Source organism: Cetorhinus maximus, chromosome 12, assembly GCF_964194155.1.
Source record: "Cetorhinus maximus chromosome 12, sCetMax3.hap1.1, whole genome shotgun sequence".
Lineage (NCBI taxonomy): Eukaryota > Metazoa > Chordata > Chondrichthyes > Lamniformes > Cetorhinidae > Cetorhinus > Cetorhinus maximus.
The window spans coordinates 25,972,349-25,991,405 of record NC_135890.1 but is presented as its reverse complement, the minus strand read 5'-3'; the positions used below and the strand labels follow the sequence as shown (position 1 = coordinate 25,991,405).

Below are 19,057 nucleotides of genomic sequence, written 5' to 3'. Positions count from 1 at the left end.
TTTGGGTCATTTATAAAGGAACTAGAACTGGTTCAGACTTTTGCTCACCTTGTATCTCTTCATGCAATCTTTCTTTGTTCTTCCTGGAACAGTTGCTGCTATCTTTTCCCATCGTTCAGGGGTGTTCACTGGATAGGTCTTTAGTGCTTGTTCCAGAAGTTTCTGTTCTTCTGCTGTCCATGGGTTAATGTCACCACCAGGTGCTATGGCACAAAACAAAATAATCAACCAGTAATGTAGGGTTTTAATTCTTCTAGTCAAAAGCAAGCATCAGAGAAGCATTTACAAACTTGCTGTCAGTCGCTTCTTACCTTTGAAAAATTCTACAAAGCCTTTATTTGTTCACATCAAGATCAGAATTATAAAAGGCATTGAATTCAGGGTAGCTATTACTTGAATAAAGCATTAAGTATGACGACTTGCTAAGTTTTATTAGTCCAATTTTCTACCGTTTTCTCTCCTAAATGTCACAAAACTACAATTTTTCATAGTATTATTGTGCGGTATTGTAAAGTAGGCTTATGGTTCTGTGTGGCTGATTTGATTTAATTGAATTAGAGTTGGATAGACTGCAAGGTTGAAATTAAAGAGTTAGGTGTAAAAAGGGTATGAAATGCATGAGTGAGCTAGGGTGTGCATGAAATTTGCATTTTAATATAAGTGGAGAGGTGTTTATCATCATTCTTTGAAAACCAAAGTTCTACATCTGACAGGAGAAGTAGGGCAAGGTTATTTATTTATTTTATTTTAATTATTTATTTATTTATTTATTTTTATTTATTTATTTTTCCCAAAAGGAAAAGAAATATATTTAAAGAAGGATGGAAGGTTGTATTGGGGTGGCCGCGTAGGATCTAAAAGGTACACTGGGGAAACAGCATCTAGCCACTTTGGTTACTGCAAAGTTGTGTTAAAAAGCCTTTAGCATTCCACTGTCAAGTGAATGCCTTGCTGGACTGCCTCTCTACATTTAAAATCTATGTTGGACTGTTGCCTTAAAGGGTGTATGTAGTTGGGAGTCAGGTTAATTAGGAATTTTGGGATTTGTTATAATAAGTAATCTTGTATATGCTTTTTTTTCTTTTGCTAATGTTTTAATTTAATTTTTAAAATCTCATTAGTCAACTCATTACTTCTCAATTCAATGCACAAATCTCCTCATAATAAATGCAAAACTATTGTGATAGCATAGCCAAGTTTCCCTTGATTTGGTCAGCCAGGCAAATATCACATGCCACATCATAACGAATGTTACCAATTCATTTTAATGCCAATTTCCTGCTTAAGTGGTTATTTTTATGAGCCAAAGCCTCAAACATCACCATCATACTGCAATGGAGAGTAGCAATCAAACAGACTTTATTCTACTACCACCACCCATGCACTTTCCAGAGGTGGTAATCAGAAGCAGGATTCTCTCCCCCACCCACCTTCCTCCTCAGGAGTATAGAGGTGAATAATATATGCTGAATAATATAATAACTAAGGACATACACTGATTAACCCTCACTATTTTGAAAGGTATTGGAGTTTCACTGCCTCTTCTAAAGTTGAATTTTTTTTTCTCTCCTTTGGGGAACTAAAGTGGTCCACTAGCCAGGAATCATTCCAAACTTAGTTGTCCCAAAAAGTTAGGTGTTCAGCCATTATGAAGGATATTTTTTCTTTTGTTTTTACTCCTGTTTTACTCCTATACTGCTGTTGCAGTATAACATTTTGGCCAGAGAAGCTTTTTCTCTTATACCTTAGTGTTTTTTTAATTTAAAAAATTGAAACATTACTATTAAAACACAACTTTTCGGGTACTAGTTGTCTGTGATCTAATTGCCCTTGGTTGCCTGAAATTCAGTGTGCATACTCTCACAACAGTGAAGAGTACACTGGGTGTAGACATTAAATGTGAGTGGGACAAAACACCTGTTTTGCTTTCCTGTCTTCAAAAATTATAAAATATAAACTATGATGCTTTCTGCTTGCTTAAGTCCCAACATATATACATCAGCTTTAAATGTTTGTAAATGAGCAGACTTTCAAATTTCAGTGTGAATTGATGTTATTTTTTAAGAGGTAACAAATATATTCTCATTACATACTGTTCACCATTTCTTACCCTCAAACCTCTCTGAAGGAGTTGCCTTATCCAGTGCTGCAACTGCTGTACTGTGCTCTTTATTGAATTTTTCAAATGCTTTCTTATTAATTTCATCTTTTTGCAGAGGATCTGAAAGACAAATAGAAATGATTAAAAAGCTACCCACTTTTGTTGGTGGATAGAACATGGTCCAAAGGAGAAAACTGTATTGACAGCTGAACTCTTATTAAGTTTAACTATTGAAGGTTTACCCGACTGATTCCTGGGATGGTGGGACTGACATAGAACCATAGAAAAGTTACAGCTCAGAGGAGGCCATTCGGCCCATCTTGTCCATGCCAGCCCAAGGACACCCAGGGGGCCCTTCTAATCCCACCTTCCTGCACCTGGCCCATAGCCCTGCAGCTTACAGCACTTTAGGTGCAGATCCAGGTACTTTTTAAAAGAGTTTAAAGTTTCTGCCTCTACCACCAACTTGGGCAGTGAATTCCAGACACCCACTACCCTCTGCGTAAAAAGTTCTTCCTCATGACCCCCTACACCTTCTGCCACTTATCTTGAATCTATGTCCCCTGGTTCCAGAATTCTCCATCAAGGGAAACAAGTTTATCCTGTCCACTCTACTTATTCCCCTCATAATTTTGTACACCTCAATCAAGTCATCTCTCAGCCTTCTTTGTTCTAAGGAAAATAACCCCAACCTATTCAATCTCTCCTCATAGCTACACCTTTCTAACCCTGGCAACATTCTTGTAAACCTCCTCTGCACTCTCTCCAGAGCTATTACGTCCTTCCTGTAATGTGAGGAGAGATTGAGTTGATTAGAATTATATTCGCTGGAGTTCAGAAGAATGAGGGGGATCTCATAGAAACCTATAAAATTCTAACAGGACTAGACAGGGTAGATGCAGGAAGGATGTTCCCGATGGTGGGGGAGTCCAGAACCAGGGGTCACAGTCTGAGGATATGGGGTAGACCATTTAGGACTGAGATGAGGAGAAATTTCTTCACCCAGAGAGTGGTGAGCCTGTGGAATTCGTTACCACAGAAAGTAGTTGAGACCAAAACATTGTATGCTTTCAAGAAGGAGTTAGATATAGCTCTTGGGGCAAAAGGAATGAAAGGGTATGGGGAGAAAGCGGGAGCAGGCTATTGAGTTGGATGATCAGCCATGATCATAATGAATGGCAGAGCAGGCTCGAATGGCCTACTCCTGCTCCTATTTTCTATGTTTCTATGTAAATGCTTTTGTGATTTTCCTTCATGAGTTTCTCTGCATTGAAAGGAATGAATAGTGCTTCCAAGTATATGTACAGATAAACATCAGAAAGCTCAGGAATGAACCTGCAAAGCAATGCAGCTTTCTATTGTATGACTACCCAGCTCTACAACTGATCAGTACAACACTAAATATCCAAAAGATTCAACGATTAAAATTCAACAACATCATGAAATGTTTTCTTTTGGCCATAGCATTTGCTTGATAATTCTCCCTGAAACAACTTATGTTTACCGTATAAATAATGATTAAAGCTTTTCAGTTTTTCTATCGTCACTTACAATGCTTTTGTCAAATGGTGGATCAGGTTATGCTGAAGATTGAATGAAAGGAGATCCCGTACTTACCAAGTTTTTGTAAATTCTTGGCTTTGTTGATTACATCCTTGGCTGTCCTTTTGATTCCACTTGTTGAGTGTGAATTAATAAAATTAGCAATTACTTCCCATCTGAAAAAGAACAGTTCTATATGATCACTGGGATTAATTACTCGCTTTAACAAATTGGATATATTTTTTTTTAAATGATGATTGGAAGAGAAAGGGGGATCCTGGTACAGGTATTTGAGCATCCAGCTATCCAAACACAACATTTCTGATGTAGTGACCCAAGCAAAATGTTAATCATTAATCTTTCACTTTCAAATGTTGACAAATTTGCAGTCGAACTATGGCATATGAGATGAGTACTGTACAGTGATTGGCTGTGATGGCATCTCCCACACCCCCTCACATGAACAGGTTTCTGGGGAAATGAAGCACCCACGGAACAATAATTCAACCTTCAGAGGATGAAAGATACAGAAAAATATAGGTGGAGGAAAAGTCAGAAGACAAATATTTCCCTCAATTAAGGAAGGATTAGGGTCTACCAAGATGTGCAGTAGAGGTGGAAAATCAAGAGGGTCAATGAATCAACCTAGGGAAGTCCTATATTTTTTGGAAATATTTAAGTTAACATTGACCTGCTTACGCTTTTGTTCACCTTCATTGCGTTACCCACCACACCCTCCCCCCGGTGAAACAAAGGTACGGAGCTAAGGACTCTTGCTTCTAATTTTACATTTAGAAAACAATGCTTCCAAAAGCATTTTCATTTCTCCAAATACTTATGCTGGATTTTCACAGTTGCAAAGAGCTGCAGCAAGCATGACACATTCTTACTATAATTAAGTTACTTATTCAACATTTTTTGCCATGTATTACCTTGCATTAGTTCCAGCAGGAAAGATATTTACACCTTTTATCAACAGCTGCAAGTCGTCTTCTGGCCAGGTTTTGCTTACTCCACCACATCCTGTGGCGTGATCAGAACTTTTCGCAGCCTGGCGCATTCGTGCCTCAGCTTCCTCTTTCTCTCTTGCCAACTGTGCATTTACCTCTTGGATCTTTAGAATAAGTTAAAATTAAAAAAGAATATTGCTCATTCAATTAGGATTTCCTCAAATTCCAATTTTTCAGTACAATTGTTCGATATCAACTTTCCCTCATCTGGATCTGCTAGAGATGCTATCATTCAGCATTTGTTGGAATTAGCTATTGAAACAGATCAAGTACAGAAGAGGGAATAGAAGGCAAGCATGTTTTGTTCATAATTAGAGTCATAGAGATCGACAGCACAGAAAAAGGCCCATCGAATCTGCGCCAGTCAAACAAGTACCTAACTATTCTAATCCTATTTTCCAGGACTAGGCCCATTGTCTTGTATGCCATGGCATCGCAAGTGTACATCCAAATACTTCTTAAATGTTATGAAGGTTTCTGCCTCTACCTCCCTTTCAGGCAGTGAGTTCCAGATTCCCACCGCCCTCTGGGTGAAAAAATTCTTCCCCTCATCCCCTCTAAACCTCCTGACCCTTACCTTAAATCTATGCCCCCTGGCTATTGATCCCTCCACCAAGGGGAAAAGTTCCTTCCTGTCTACCCTATCTATGCCCCTCATAATTTTATGCACCTCAATCATGTTCCCCTTCAATCTCCTCTGCACCAAGGAAAATAACCCCAGTCTATCCAATCTCTCCTCATAACTAAAACTCCCCAGCCCAGGCAACATCCTGATAAATCTCCTCTGTACTCTCTCTACTGCAATCACATCCTTCCTATAATGCAGATTCCAGAACTGCACACAGTACTCTAGCTGTGGCCTAACCAGCGTTTTATACAGTTCCAGCATAACCTTCCTGCTCTTATATTCTATGCCTTGGCTAATAAAGGCAAGTATCCCCATACGCCTACTTAACCACCTTATCTACCTGTCCCGCTACCTTAAAGGACCGGTGGACATGCACACCAAAGTCCCTCTGATCCTTGGTACTTCCCAGGGTCCTACCATTCATCGTGTATTCCTGTGCCTTGTTTGTCCTGCCCAAGTGCATCACCTCACACTTATCTGGATTAAATTCCATTTGCCACTGACCAGCCCAACTATATCCTCCTGTAATCTAAGGCTATCCTCCTCACTATTTACCACCCCACCAATTTTGTGTCATCCACGAACTTACTGATCAACCCTCCATTCTTCTTGCCATTATTGCCATTTAGAAAAGAGACACCATGGAGTGGCAACACAAAAGGCACTACAAGTACTTGTAAAAGAAAGTAAAACAAAAACAGAATTACCTGGAAAAACTCAGCAGGTCTGGCAGCATCGGCAGAGAAGAAAAGAGTCGACGTTTCGAGTCCTCACCACCCTTCAACAGAACCGATGCTGCCAGACCTGCTGAGTTTTTCCAGGTAATTCTGTTTTTGTTTTGGATTTCCAGCATCCGCAGTAGTTTTTTGTTTTTATCTCTGTGTGTAAAAGAAAGTAGCCTGTTCCCAACCACCAAATGATTTTATTGCCCGGTGCTTTTGGTGGCAAGTAGGTGGCATACATGAATTATTTTTGCATGATCAAACACAAAGCAAACTGAAGCTCAGCTAATTAAGGTATGTAAATAAAAAAAAACTCCTAAGACACATGCACAGACCAACGGGAAAAAATGTTAAACTTTGCTTACAACAATCACAAGTTTGAGTCAGTGCCTAACACTAGTTACATTTAGTGTATTACTACTATTTTGCTGGGGGTGCAGTTGGAGAAAGATTTCTTAATTAAATTCATACACGTTTCACTGTGATGTTCTTAATTTATCACACTGAACTGCTCCCACCAGTATCAGCAAGTGTTTCTCTACCCCCTCCACCCCACCCCGTCTTACAAAACTGTCTTCAAACACAATCCAAATTTGAAAGCACAGATGTAGTACTGCCATGGAGTTGAAGTACAGATCAGTTGGCAGAATAGGCTCAAGGGGCTGGCTGAATAGCCTACACTACTGTTCCATCCAGCAAATATTATGGACCATAAGCAAAAGGTCATCAGACAAATGTTAACTCTGCTTCTCTCTCCGCAGATGCTGCCTGATCTGCTGGGTGCTTATAGTATTTTCTGTTTTTAATATAGATCATACCTGTTTCTCTATCTCAGCTTGGCCTTCATCCCTTGTACTTGATGCAAGTACTTCATTTAAGGCTTGCAGGCTGGAAAGAAATAAGACATGAAAACACATGGAAACCTACTAAATAAAATGCTGTGGTCAGGTTTTCTGGGGCTGATTGTAATACTGATAGCCCTTAATGTTACAGAAGTACTTTTGGGTGGAATTAATCCAGTCCTTGAATGGACACAAGTATAAAAAGAGCAAAATTAACACTTACTCAGCGGGGGTGGGGGGACTATTAAAGTTTGTGCATGTATGTTACAACTTCCCCCCCAACCCGCCCCCGAAAATCAATTTGTATTTATATAACATCTTTAAAGTGAAAAGAATCACTCCGCTAAGTGCTCTGGAGGCATACTCAAACAAAATTGACTAATTCAAAGAAGCAACTATTAGTAGGGGTGACCAAAAGCTTGGTCAGGGTTTCAAGGAGAATGCTAAATGGAGAAAGGGGTGTAAATGGTGATGGAATTCCTATGGAAGGGCAGAGAAAAGAAAATGTACAGAACATGGATAAAAATAAACATGATAAGCAGCAAATGGGTTTAAGAGAAGGAGGGAGGGGTGGTGTTAGAGGTGTAAGCCTTTGTGACGGAGGAGATATAGGGTGGGGAGCTCAGCTCAGGCTGTGGACACTCTGGTTCAACCTGAAACAATGGCCAGGGAGAGGGATTGAAGTTGTGGCATAGGCAAAAGTACTAAAACATCATCTTATGCTGTAATTTCAGATTTTCAGTATTTGTATTACTTTTTTTATTCGTAGTTTTTGTTCCTATCAAGGAAGAACTGAGAGAAATCCTGAATTACATCTCTTCCAAATATACTTCAGAGAGACCAGGAGCATAAGTATGAACTTAAATTTTAAAAATAAATTGATAGCAAACTGTTCACCTGGAATTACGAAGATAAGGAATTTTAAAATAAAAGGATATTTACCTCATCAGTTCAAGTCGATCACAGAGTTTCTCCACATCCTCCATCATTTTCACATTTTCAGTATGATCATCAGTGAAGTAGTTCCAATTCTTCGAAAATAAAAAAGTGTTTCATCTTTACAATACAGTAATCAGACTGGAAAGTCCAATGATTTAAGTCAGCATTGCTTATAACTACAGATGCCAATGGTGCTGATGTTGTATAGTTCTCAGAACTACTTGTACAGTGGTGGCAGCAGTACATACAGAACATGGATAGCAGGGCATGATTTCAAGACAAAAGCTGAATGCTAAGTACACTAGCTAGCCAACACAGCCATAAAAACAAATCAATGGCACAAATCTCAATCCCTCATTAGCTGACAGCCAAGGCAGTGGGTGATGCTGCTACAATTAGTCTTGAGCATGTCATCTCTAAAGTGGGCAGGTGGGAGAGGGGAATAAATCAGCTGGTTTTCACTTCTGATGCCTATCCTATCAGAGAAAGGATAGAGGTGTGGATAGCACGAGGCTCAATAATTCTGCCCCTAAACAGCCAACTAACATTTCTGAGCTTCTGGTAAAGAATCACATCCTAGGAACTTTATCCGAGTATGAGGACACAATACAAAACTAGCTTGAAGTGATGCACTAATTTAAAGCCCCAAAGACACTGCCCTCTTTATAATAAATTTCAAGACATTCTTTTTTGTGTCTATCAATAAGTTTTTAAAAGCCTTACTTTAGTTGTGATCAATCTGCAAGCTGTGGATGATGTAATGTCAGTTTATTTTTCTTAAACAGTTTGCAGGTGGACAAAAATATCTCCTGCTCTTTATAGTAAGGGTGAAAAAGGTAGACATAAGCTGAGCCAGTGATGATTTTATGGTCTAGATTTTCCAAATTCTTGTTGGAAACTGATAGCTGAACAATGAATACAAATATGTGATACTACTGGATGTTTGGCAACAAATATGGTGATTTATATCCAATTATCAATTATAGTGTTCCATATGGAGTACAGTATGTAGTTCTAGTCTGGTTACCTAATTATGGGAAGGTGTTCATTACTTTTGAAATGGTACAGAGAAAGGGGAGACAAAGACAATTCTAGATATTAAATTAAGTTTATAAAAAGGGTTGAAAGAAGGTGGGGTTGATTTCTATTGAAAAGAGGAATCTCATAAAACCTTAAATAGGTAACCTCAGATTTAGGGAGGGGAAAAAAATCAACAAATTTGAAAGATGCAAACTTTTCCATTATGGTGAAGGGCTTGAACACAATTAAAATGAGGAAGATAAGTCACTTTAATTTACACAAAGGGTAAGAGCTGTGCACAAAGTTAGTAATGAGGTATTGAAACTGACATTATAAATCAGCTCAAGAAAACAGTAAATGCATTTCTGGAAAGAACAAAGAGGGAGATACGGTGATTTGATGAGAAAAGTACTGGGAGAGATTGGACATGTTTGAACAAACAGCCTTTTTGTTGTTGCCAAAAATTCCCAAAAAGGCAAGACAGAACTGGAAAATTGTGTCCAAGACAATTCACAAATATTTGAAATAGATGCTAAACAATGAAAGAAGAGGCCAGAAAGGGTGATTGAAGGCTAAGTTAAAGAGATAGATTTTGAAAAGGTTTTTAAAGAAAGAGAGAGCTGCAGAGGTAAAGGGAAAGGAATGAAGTAGCTGTAGTCTAACCAGGTGAAGGGAAGATGCACAGAAGGCATAAGTTAGAGCAATAAGAAAGGTATTTAGGGCTGGAGCAGATTATGAAGATTTTACAGGACAGGAAATGGCCATTCTAAACCAATCTAGTTTGTGCTGTTGTGGTCTCGGCAGAGTATAAATCAAGTGGAGCAAGGGCATGAAGTGTCAGATAGATAGAGATGAGGATTTTGAATTATTATTCACAGGGCACTGAAGTCAGGGAGATGGGTGAGTTCAGACAGGAATTTTGGACAAGTTGGAATATAAGGACCGTCTGTTGAAGGGTCATGAGGACTCGAAACATCAGCCATGCTTTTCTCCGCCAATGCTGCCAGACCTGCTGAGTTTTTCCAGGTATTTCTGTTTTTGTAGCGGAGAGATGGAGTTGGGTATTAACATATACAAGCCAGGTGAAAGTTGACCCAGTGCTTTCAAATATGTCAGTAAGGAGCAATGTGCAAATAATAAAAAGCAAGTTAAGGTTACTTGAGGTGATGATAGGTGGAAGCAAAGAAAAGCAGAGAAAAGCTGGAAATGGATGGGCCATAGTTAGATATGAAATGAATCATAAAAGGTTAGTCTCATGGGTAGCAGAGGAGAGACATTGGTGCAGGATGGCATGGTCAAATCATAAGGGATATTGTATAAAGGTCAGAAAAGACGAGGAGGGATAATTTCAATTTAAATCACATCCATCTGTCTTGGGAGACTGCGCCCAAGGTGCCTGTCACTGCTGTATTGAACATCGTCTGTTGTGGCTGTGGAGGCCAATTCACGAGTGGTAGTCCCTTCCACAGCTGGCACAGATAAACAGCGTTCACCTGAGGTCAACAGGTGTTTTTTTTCCTTCCAGCAGACTCACTTTTCCACCGTCTAGTCTCTTCTTTTGTCCTTTGTTTTTTCCATGATCTTCCTGACTGCTTGTCTCCAAGCGCTCCTGTCAGCAGCAAGAACTTCCCTTGCATCGAATCCAATCCCGGTCAATTTGAAGTGCCGCTTGCAGAAATCCTTGTATCATAGATGTGGGTGACCTTTTAGTTTTGTGCCAATAGCAAGCTTGCCATAGAACATGTCTTTGGGGATAATGCCATCATCCATTCGGCTCGCATGACCCAGCAAACAGAGTTGCCACTGGCTCAAGGAGGCAAACACTTTGGCCTTCCAAATGTTGATCGTCAGTCCAAACTCTTTGCATTCCCAGGGGAACTAATCTACAAGCTGTTGCAAGTGGACTTCAGTGTGGGATGCCAGCGTGACGTCATCAGCAAACAGCAACTCATGGACTAGGGCATTATGTAATTTGGTCTTGGTGTGCAGTCGTCAAGTTGAACAGCTTCCTGTCAGCTCTGGCATGCCAGTAGATACCCTCATTTGAGTCACCAAAAGCATACAATAGCAGCATGATGAAAAATATGCCAAAGAGAGTTGGCACCAGGACGCAGCCCTGCTTTGCCCCACTGCTGATCTTGAAAGGCTCCCATGATGCTCCATTGTAACTGACAAAACCGTGCATATGTTCTAGTGGAAATAAGAAATGTCGTCCAGGCCGGCAGCCTATTTTCTACAGCAGTTTAAAGAGTCTGTCTCTGCTGACAAGGTTTATAAAGACAATGTAGAGTGGTCTGTGCTGCTTGCGGTATTTTTTAACTGCCAAAGTGAGAAAATGTCAACTGTCAATCTGCCAGATCTGAAGCTGCATTGAGACTCAGGGCAGATACATGATGCTGCCAGAGTCTGCAATCTGGTCAGAGCAACGCAGGCAAAGGCCTTCCCCACAATACTTAATAAGGAAATGCCTTATAATTGTTACAGTCACTGCAATCCCCTTTGCTTTTGTACAAGGTGGTTATTTTTGCATCACACTCGTCTTGAGGCACAAATGTTTGCTTTCAGCAGAGACAGAAAAGTTCATGGAGACGCTGCAGCAATGCTGGTTTTCCACTTTTGATGATTTCAAGTGGAACGCCATCATTTCCCTTGGGCTTTACCTCTGGCTAGACGGTCAATGACCTTGTTGAGCTCTGCTATAGTGGGTTCACCGTCCAGCTCCTCCATGACAGGAAAATCTGGAATGGCACTGACACTTCTTCAGTGACAACTTCAGTGATAATGCATGATATTGAATTATAAAGAAGATCATTCATGACTTTGGCTAAGGCTGTTTCAGTGCTTTGATAAGGGGTGAAGCGGGATTAGAGGGAGAGGTGAGCATGCAGCTGGAAAGCAACATGTTCAATAACTTAGGAAAATGAGATTAGAGATGGGTTGATATTTAAATAAAACAGACAAATCAAAAATGGGTCATTTGGAAGAGGATGATAATGCAACATTGGTTTTGATGAGGAATAGAATGATGCTAGAGGAAAGGGAACCAATAACAATATCTGCTAGCATGGGAGCCAGGAAGATGAGCTGGATGGTCAGGAGTCAAGTGGGGAGAGAATCAAGAGAGCAGAAGTTACATCTCATCAGTTGAACTTGGAGAGGGTGGTGGGGGATTGATGAGCTGGAGGAAGAAACCAAAAAAAAACTCTGAAGATGCCTGAACTAAAACGTGTAAAAAGATAGTGCACGGAAACCAGTTTGACACAGACGTCACTAAAAAGTTTGTCACACAAGTTCATGAAGTGACTATCCAGAAAAAAGATTTATCCTATCAAAATCCTTAAAGCTGGTCTTGGCTTTTAAATAGCTGGTAATGCTGTTTCACAATGCATTAATTAGGTTTCAAATATCATGTTTTGCAATTTGCCAGCTGTAATTGTAGATGATATATTAGGTTTAATGATAGCATGTAGGCATATCACATCACAAACAACACAGTAACTAATACCAACATCTGGTGAGAAGTGGAAAGTGAGAGAATAGAAGCCTGGGGGCAATACAAATTTACAAGAGAAGGGATGTGGAAATCACCTGTAAAGCAAAAACTCAGCTGTCTAAAGATTGGCATGTAATGACTGTTGGAGTAATTCCACAGGACAATAATATACACCCAGGGATTAGGAATAATATCTATAGAGAAAATTGAGGAAGTGGATTCATGGTTAAATCAATGAACTATACATTAAGAAATGGACAGAAGGAGGATTAATGGATTAGCAGGGACAGAAAACCAAAAGACTGGAAAACCATTTGTTCAATTGCTGCCCTGATGGCAGAGAGCAGGAACAGTAACAAAGTCTGGTCAGATTAAATATCTTTTGTTTGGCTCTTCTACGTCAAATAGAGCAATTGCTGTTCTTTGAGATTACTAAGTAGGAGCTGAAGAAATAAAAGTTGTTAGCTCAGTGTAAACAGCATGCTTCTTTGTTGCTTGCACTTCAAAGGATATTTGATAAAGTATATGCTAATCTCAATTGTGATAATATGTTGATTGAGGGACATCACATTAGAATACATTACAAAGTGCCATTTATATAAAAAAGCTATTTCGGATTTTTTAAAAAATCATCATGGTCCTCAGGCTGTGGAAACTATAGGGTAACATTTCTCGGTTTACCTGCTCCCTAATCAGAGACTTGGTTTCCAGGAATATATATCAAATAATCACACACTCAGCCCCGCCATGATTTTCCACCTATTAATTTTCTGAAAATTATCTTTATATTCACAATGAAAGCCACAGAACTGACCAGCTACACCAACTAAAATAATAGTGCATCACACCTTACAGACTGTACGCAGCTTTTGCCTTTCTTTCTTAATTGCTTTCTTCTGTATTTCCTTTTCCTTCTTTGTTTGCAAGGCCTGCTGTCTGGCTTCTTCTTCTTCTTTCTCTTTGGCCAAGCGGGCAACTTCTAATTCAGCCTGCTTTTGCTTTTTTGGAAATAAAAAACATAAGTATTTTGAACGTCTTTCTAAATAGAACAAAATGCTGATGTAAAGTGGTTTGTGCAAATAAAATTTATTAGTGCATAATGGATTCCTAAACCTGATATCAGTTTAACTGAAAAATCCCAAATCAAATAACGAAATACAGGGAAATGAATCATGTATTTCGAATTATTCCAATATTAATGCCTGAAAATTTATAATTTTGTAAATATTTAGGATAAAAATAATATTAAAGTACTCAAAATTTACAAGAGTGCTGGATATAATATTGGTCTGTATTTATTTAATCAGGTACAATGGCTGGAACCAGTTTCCGACTCTACTCAGCTCCTTCACAATGCAACCAGCTGCGTTATACTTCCATGCCTGTACAGGGTCATTTCATGCAATATTAGTGTGTTTTTATAAGATGTCCTTCATTCATGCATCTGTGATAGTCTGGGTCTGGTTCATTGATTTACGATATTGATCAGCACAAATGATGAAAGCAGACTTGCATTTATATGGTGCTTTTCGTGACCTCAAGTTATCCCAAAGCACATTACAACCAATTAAGTACTTTTGACGCATTCACTGAGTGATGTGGCAAAGCACGCCAGGCCATGTCTGTCCAGCAGAGGCCCACAGACAGCAATGAGATAATGAATCTTAAAATCTGTTTTAAGAGATGTTGGTTGAAAGATACATGTTGGCCTAGACACCTCGGTGAACTCCACTACCTCAGACGGTGCTTTAGGATCTTTTATACCCATCTGATAGGGCAGATGTCTCAGTTTACCCTCTCATCTGAAAAATGGCACTTCCAAAAGTGCAACACTCCCTCAGTACTGCACTGAAATGGCAGCCTAGACTGTGCACTCAAGGTTCCTGATGCTGAGCGCCACCAGAAGTTGCAGCAAAGTTATTGGTTTAGGAGACTTTTTCTACCTAGTTTGGAAGTCTAGATAATAACGTGCAAACTATCCCAAGGACATGTTCTACCAAGAATGGTGGATGGAGTTCCAGACTTCTAACCCAGTGATGATGAAGGAATGTCGATGTAGATCCAAGTCAGGATGGTGTGTGACTTGGAGGGGAACCTGCAGGTGGTGGTGTCCTCATGTGCTTGCCATCCTTGCCCTTGTGAAGTTGTGGGTTTGCAAGGTGCTGTTGAAGAAGCCTTGGCGAGTTGTTACATTTGTTAAAATGGATCCCTCGCCTTCTAATACATTTCTTAACCAGCTGGTAGCTGAAATGTAAAGATTCCAAGACAAATCTAGGGCATGTTTTTTGGTCACAAAGAGGAGTTGTATTTTCCCAAGACATTTTTTGATCCAATTTGAAATCTTTGCAACAAAAACTATTGACTAATGATAGTGGGAGACTTTACACTGTTACTATCCTATCCCATATGGTCTACATTAGGATAATTAAAGGGTGGAAAGGGGTAAGGGGAATGTGTTCAGGGGAATTTTCTTGATCAGTATGCTTCCAGTTCAACGAAGGAGGAGGCATTGCTAGAATTGGTTCTGGGGATTGAGGGTGGTCAAGTGTCAGCAAGGGAGCATTTAGAGAACAGTGATTATAGTATCATATTAGCTATGGAAAAGGACAAGCAGCAATTAAAGTAGAAATATTTAATCGGAGGAGGACCACTTTCAGTGAAGTGAGAATCGATCTGTACTGGATAAATTGGAATCAGAGATTAGCTGGCCAAATTGTAACAGAACATGTTTAAAGAGGAGAATGCTTGGGTACATTCAAGGTTTGTTCCCCAAGGGGGGAATGGTAGGGCAACTAAAGCCAGAGATAAAATACCTTCCTGCACTGACAATTCTGGTATAGTGCGATTTTCTCACGTGACATTTGTTTTTAAATTATTTGAGCAGAAATCGAGTTGTAACATATTCAAAATTAAACCGCATAGACATTACCAGCTTTTAATCCTTACTTTCTCTTTTTCTTCCTGTTCTTTTCTTTTTGCTTCAGCTTTTGCTTTCTTTTCTGCTTCTTTCCTTGCCTTTTCTTCTTCTTTAAACTTTTTTATTCTAGGATCACAGCTGTAAGCAGTGTCTGTCAAGCAAATCACCACAAAAGTTGTATTTCAGTGCTATATGGCATTTTATGATACAGGATTTCTTTGGTATATACTGACAATATACATTCATGTATGTTAGACTTACGGACCAACACTCACCACAATCAAACCCAACAAAAGTAAGAAACAGATACTATAAATTCTTTTGAAAGGGAATTAGGTGGTGGGGGGGGCGTTCCTAACTGCTGTGCTAAGTGACCTGTGCCAACACAGTACTCATCCTCCTCGATCACAGGAGATCATTGAAGCGCTTACGGCACTGCACCCATGTGCGCCTCACCACATCATGGGAGCTCACCCTGGATGGCACGTCCTCCCAGGCATTTTTGCTGAGGTGGGGGGTGGGGTCCTCCTCCTCCCATCCCTGGGGAGGATATTAAAGGGAAGGGTTGTGCACAGCAGTAGATTTAGGCTAAGCCATGTGAAGACACAGACTCGATGAGGGTTCAATGACCTTTCCCTGTGCTGTACCAATCTATGATTCTAAAATGGGTGAAGTTGTTACATGACTGTCCATTTCCTTTTAACCATCTGAAATGAACACATTTGTTACATTAAGTATCAAGTGCACCGAACAAAAATGATCATATTGAAATTAATATGTATTAGAAGGCACTTTTGTATAGCACTATCACGTCTTGAAATGCTTCACAATCAGTGAATTGTTTTAACCACCATGTAAACGCGACAACTATAGGTCCTATGATTACCTAAGTGACACTAGTTCAGTTAGGAATATTGATGACCGGGACGATGGAAGAACTCTATGCTTCATCAAATAATGCCATGGTTCCCCTTACGTTCACTTGAATAAGCCATTTAATGTCACATTGGAGATTCCTTCCTTTTACACAACACAGCAGACTGTACTGCATTAAAGTATTAGCTCATAGATGTGCAAGGATCCTGGGGTAGGATTTGAACTACAGATTTCGGACTCAGGCAACATTACTACCAACTAAGTGAAGCAGATACTCAGCACTTTTGCGGTTTGTTCCTAAAGCCTGTCCTTCCCTTACTTATTAGTACAAGAAAATGTCCCTTTAGAAACAGCTTACCTTCATATACTGAATATCTTTCTAGTATATTTATCATTATAAGGGCTAAACAAATAATTGGCCCATCAGAGACTACAAAACTATCTTTCCACTTTACTCATGTTCAATCATGGATTTGAGCACTGAAGAACAGGTCCCCAAGACTGGTGCAATACATATAATACCCCAGTTACTTAACTGTTGCCACCTGCAAACCTGAAATATGATATCCACGATACGTACAAAAATTGTGTCTATAAATTAGTGTTTAACTAGTTCTAGTCCTTTCTCAATCTAGAGAAATCCATGCCTTATTCCACTATTTATTCCCCATACTTGGTTCTTTTATTTTCATTTATTCATACACGGAATGTGGGTGTCACTGGCAAAACCAACATTTATTACTCATTCTAATTACCCCGAGAGGTGGTGCTGAGCTGTCTTCTTGAACCGCTACAGTTCATGTTGTATGGGTACACCCACAGTGCTGTTAGGTAGGGAGGCCCAAGATTTTGACCCAGTGACAATGAAGGAACAGTGATATATTTCCAAGTCACCATGGTGTGTGATGTAAAGGGAAACTTGGAGGTAGCAGTGTTCCCATGTGCTGCTCCCCTTGTCCTTCTAGGTCATAGAGTTGGTGGATTTAGGGGGTTATGGCAAAGCAATTTTAGTGAATTGCTGCAGTGCATCTTGGCACACACTGCTACCACTCTGCGCTGGCGGTGAAGGGAGTGAATATTTAACATGGTGAATGGCGTGTCAATCAAGCAGGCAGCTTTGGCCTGAACGGTGTCAGTTTCTTGAGTGTTGTTGGAGCTGCATAAATTCCAGGTAAATAAAAAGTATTTATCATACTCTTGACTTGTGCCTTGTGGATAGTGGAAAGAGTCGGGGGGTCAGGAGCTCAGTCATTCACCACAGAATACCTAACCCCCGACCTGCTGATGTAGCAACACTTAACTATGCTGCTGGTTTCAAGTTTCTGGTCAATGGTGGCTCCTAGGATATTGATGGTGGGGGATTCAGCAATGGTAATGCCTCTCTTGTTGAAGATGGTCATCGTCTAACAGTTTTGTGGCACAAGTGTTACTTACCGCTTATCAGCCCGAACATAAATGCTGTCCAGGTCTTGCTGCATGTGCACACACTGATTGCTTCATTATCTGAGGAGTTGTGAATGGAACCAAACACTGAAATCGTTAGCAAACATCCTCACTCCTGACCTTGTGATGGAGGGAAGGTAATTGATGAAGCAGAAGATGATTTTTGGGCCTAGGACACTTCCCTGAGGAACTTCTGCAGCAATGACCTGGAGCCGAGATGATTGAACTCCAACCATAACTATATTCCTTTGTGCCAGGTATGATTACAGCCAATGAACAGTCTACCCCCAATTCCTATTTACTTCAATTTTACTCGGGCTCCTTAATGCCACACTCGGTCAAAGGCTGCCTAATATAATGAGGCTGAAAGAGCTCATCCATCATGCTTTAAATTAACCAGTAATTCAGATGAAGCAATTAAATAAACAGCACAGGAAACATTTTACACGTGAAAAAAATTGAACTAACAGGTAATTCAAATTCAAAGCAACTTCCAATTAACAGGAGCTTGTAAAGAAGTTTTGAAAAATCATTTCAAGTTACCAACTAGTGTCCTTATCCTATTCATTTCTTCTTTCTTTCTTTGTGCTCGAGCTGCTCTGTTCTGCTTCTCAATCCACTTTCTCTCATCTCGGCTGCAAACAGAAATATCACAAAGTATTAGGAATATATTATTGATGTTCTTGAATCCTTGAGAGAGTTTGGACAGGGTTCCAAACTACGTTGAGTTTGTGCTGAAACAATTCAATCTCTAAATGCAGCTGTACATATAGCTCTCAGAACTGCAAGCTATACAGAGTCATCAGACTTGCAAAGTTGGACCAAAAAAATTATAAATGGAACAACAGTAGAATCTACTAAATGATAAACAGTTAGAAAAACATGGCATGTCAAACTGCTTCAAGCTTTGACAATTCAAGCTATGACCAGCTGGAAAAAGCAAGCTATGTTTAATGGGGGGGCTTTTGCAAAAACAATTAGGAAAAATACCTTTCACATTAGAAACAAATCATGTCCTTTCACAATTGCTATCAATTAGATGTAGATGCTAGTTAAAACATAACAGTATTGATAGAGCAAGCAATGGGATTGAGCCAAGTATAAATCAGGCTTGGGGTGGCATTGAGGTGTTCTAACATACAATGACATAGATTGGAATGACTCTTGTTTAGGCCTGTTAATTCTCACTTGGTAAGTGGAAATGTTGACAATAGCCTACAATTGCACCATTATGGTAAAAGTTGAAGCTGAAATATTAATGTATAAAAGCTGTGTAAACTTACCCAGTGGGTATATCTGCTGTGTGTTATGTACAAATGAGAAGATTCATGTTTCAAACCCTAGTCCATGTGAAATTAGTTGAAATGAGCTGAAACTTTGGCAGAGGCTCCAGACTTGATCTCAGCCTCCCCAGAGATTGACAAGAGGAGAAGAAACCGCAGACAGCTAGGATTAATACTTCTGAGCTGTACCCAGAAATTCCTACTAGGAGTGGGAGCACGTGGATGCCAACTCTGCTGTTGA

General features: G+C 39.7%; 1 protein-coding gene across 3 annotated transcripts in view; it reads right to left on the bottom strand.

The window, feature by feature from the left end:
• The window catches only part of dnajc2 (DnaJ (Hsp40) homolog, subfamily C, member 2), a 42,187-nt gene that overhangs the window by 352 nt on the left and 22,778 nt on the right, over positions 1–19,057 (bottom strand). For all 3 annotated transcript variants that reach the window (XM_078553236.1, XM_078553235.1, XM_078553237.1), the window contains 9 exons: positions 18,077–18,168; positions 15,244–15,365; positions 13,146–13,295; positions 7,788–7,876; positions 6,822–6,891; positions 4,576–4,757; positions 3,719–3,819; positions 2,111–2,221; positions 49–203 (listed from right to left, as the gene is read on the bottom strand). In XM_078553236.1, coding sequence (XP_078409362.1) covers positions 49–203; positions 2,111–2,221; positions 3,719–3,819; positions 4,576–4,757; positions 6,822–6,891; positions 7,788–7,876; positions 13,146–13,295; positions 15,244–15,365; positions 18,077–18,168 — 1,072 coding nt within the window. The remainder of the gene's footprint in view (positions 1–48; positions 204–2,110; positions 2,222–3,718; positions 3,820–4,575; positions 4,758–6,821; positions 6,892–7,787; positions 7,877–13,145; positions 13,296–15,243; positions 15,366–18,076; positions 18,169–19,057) is intronic.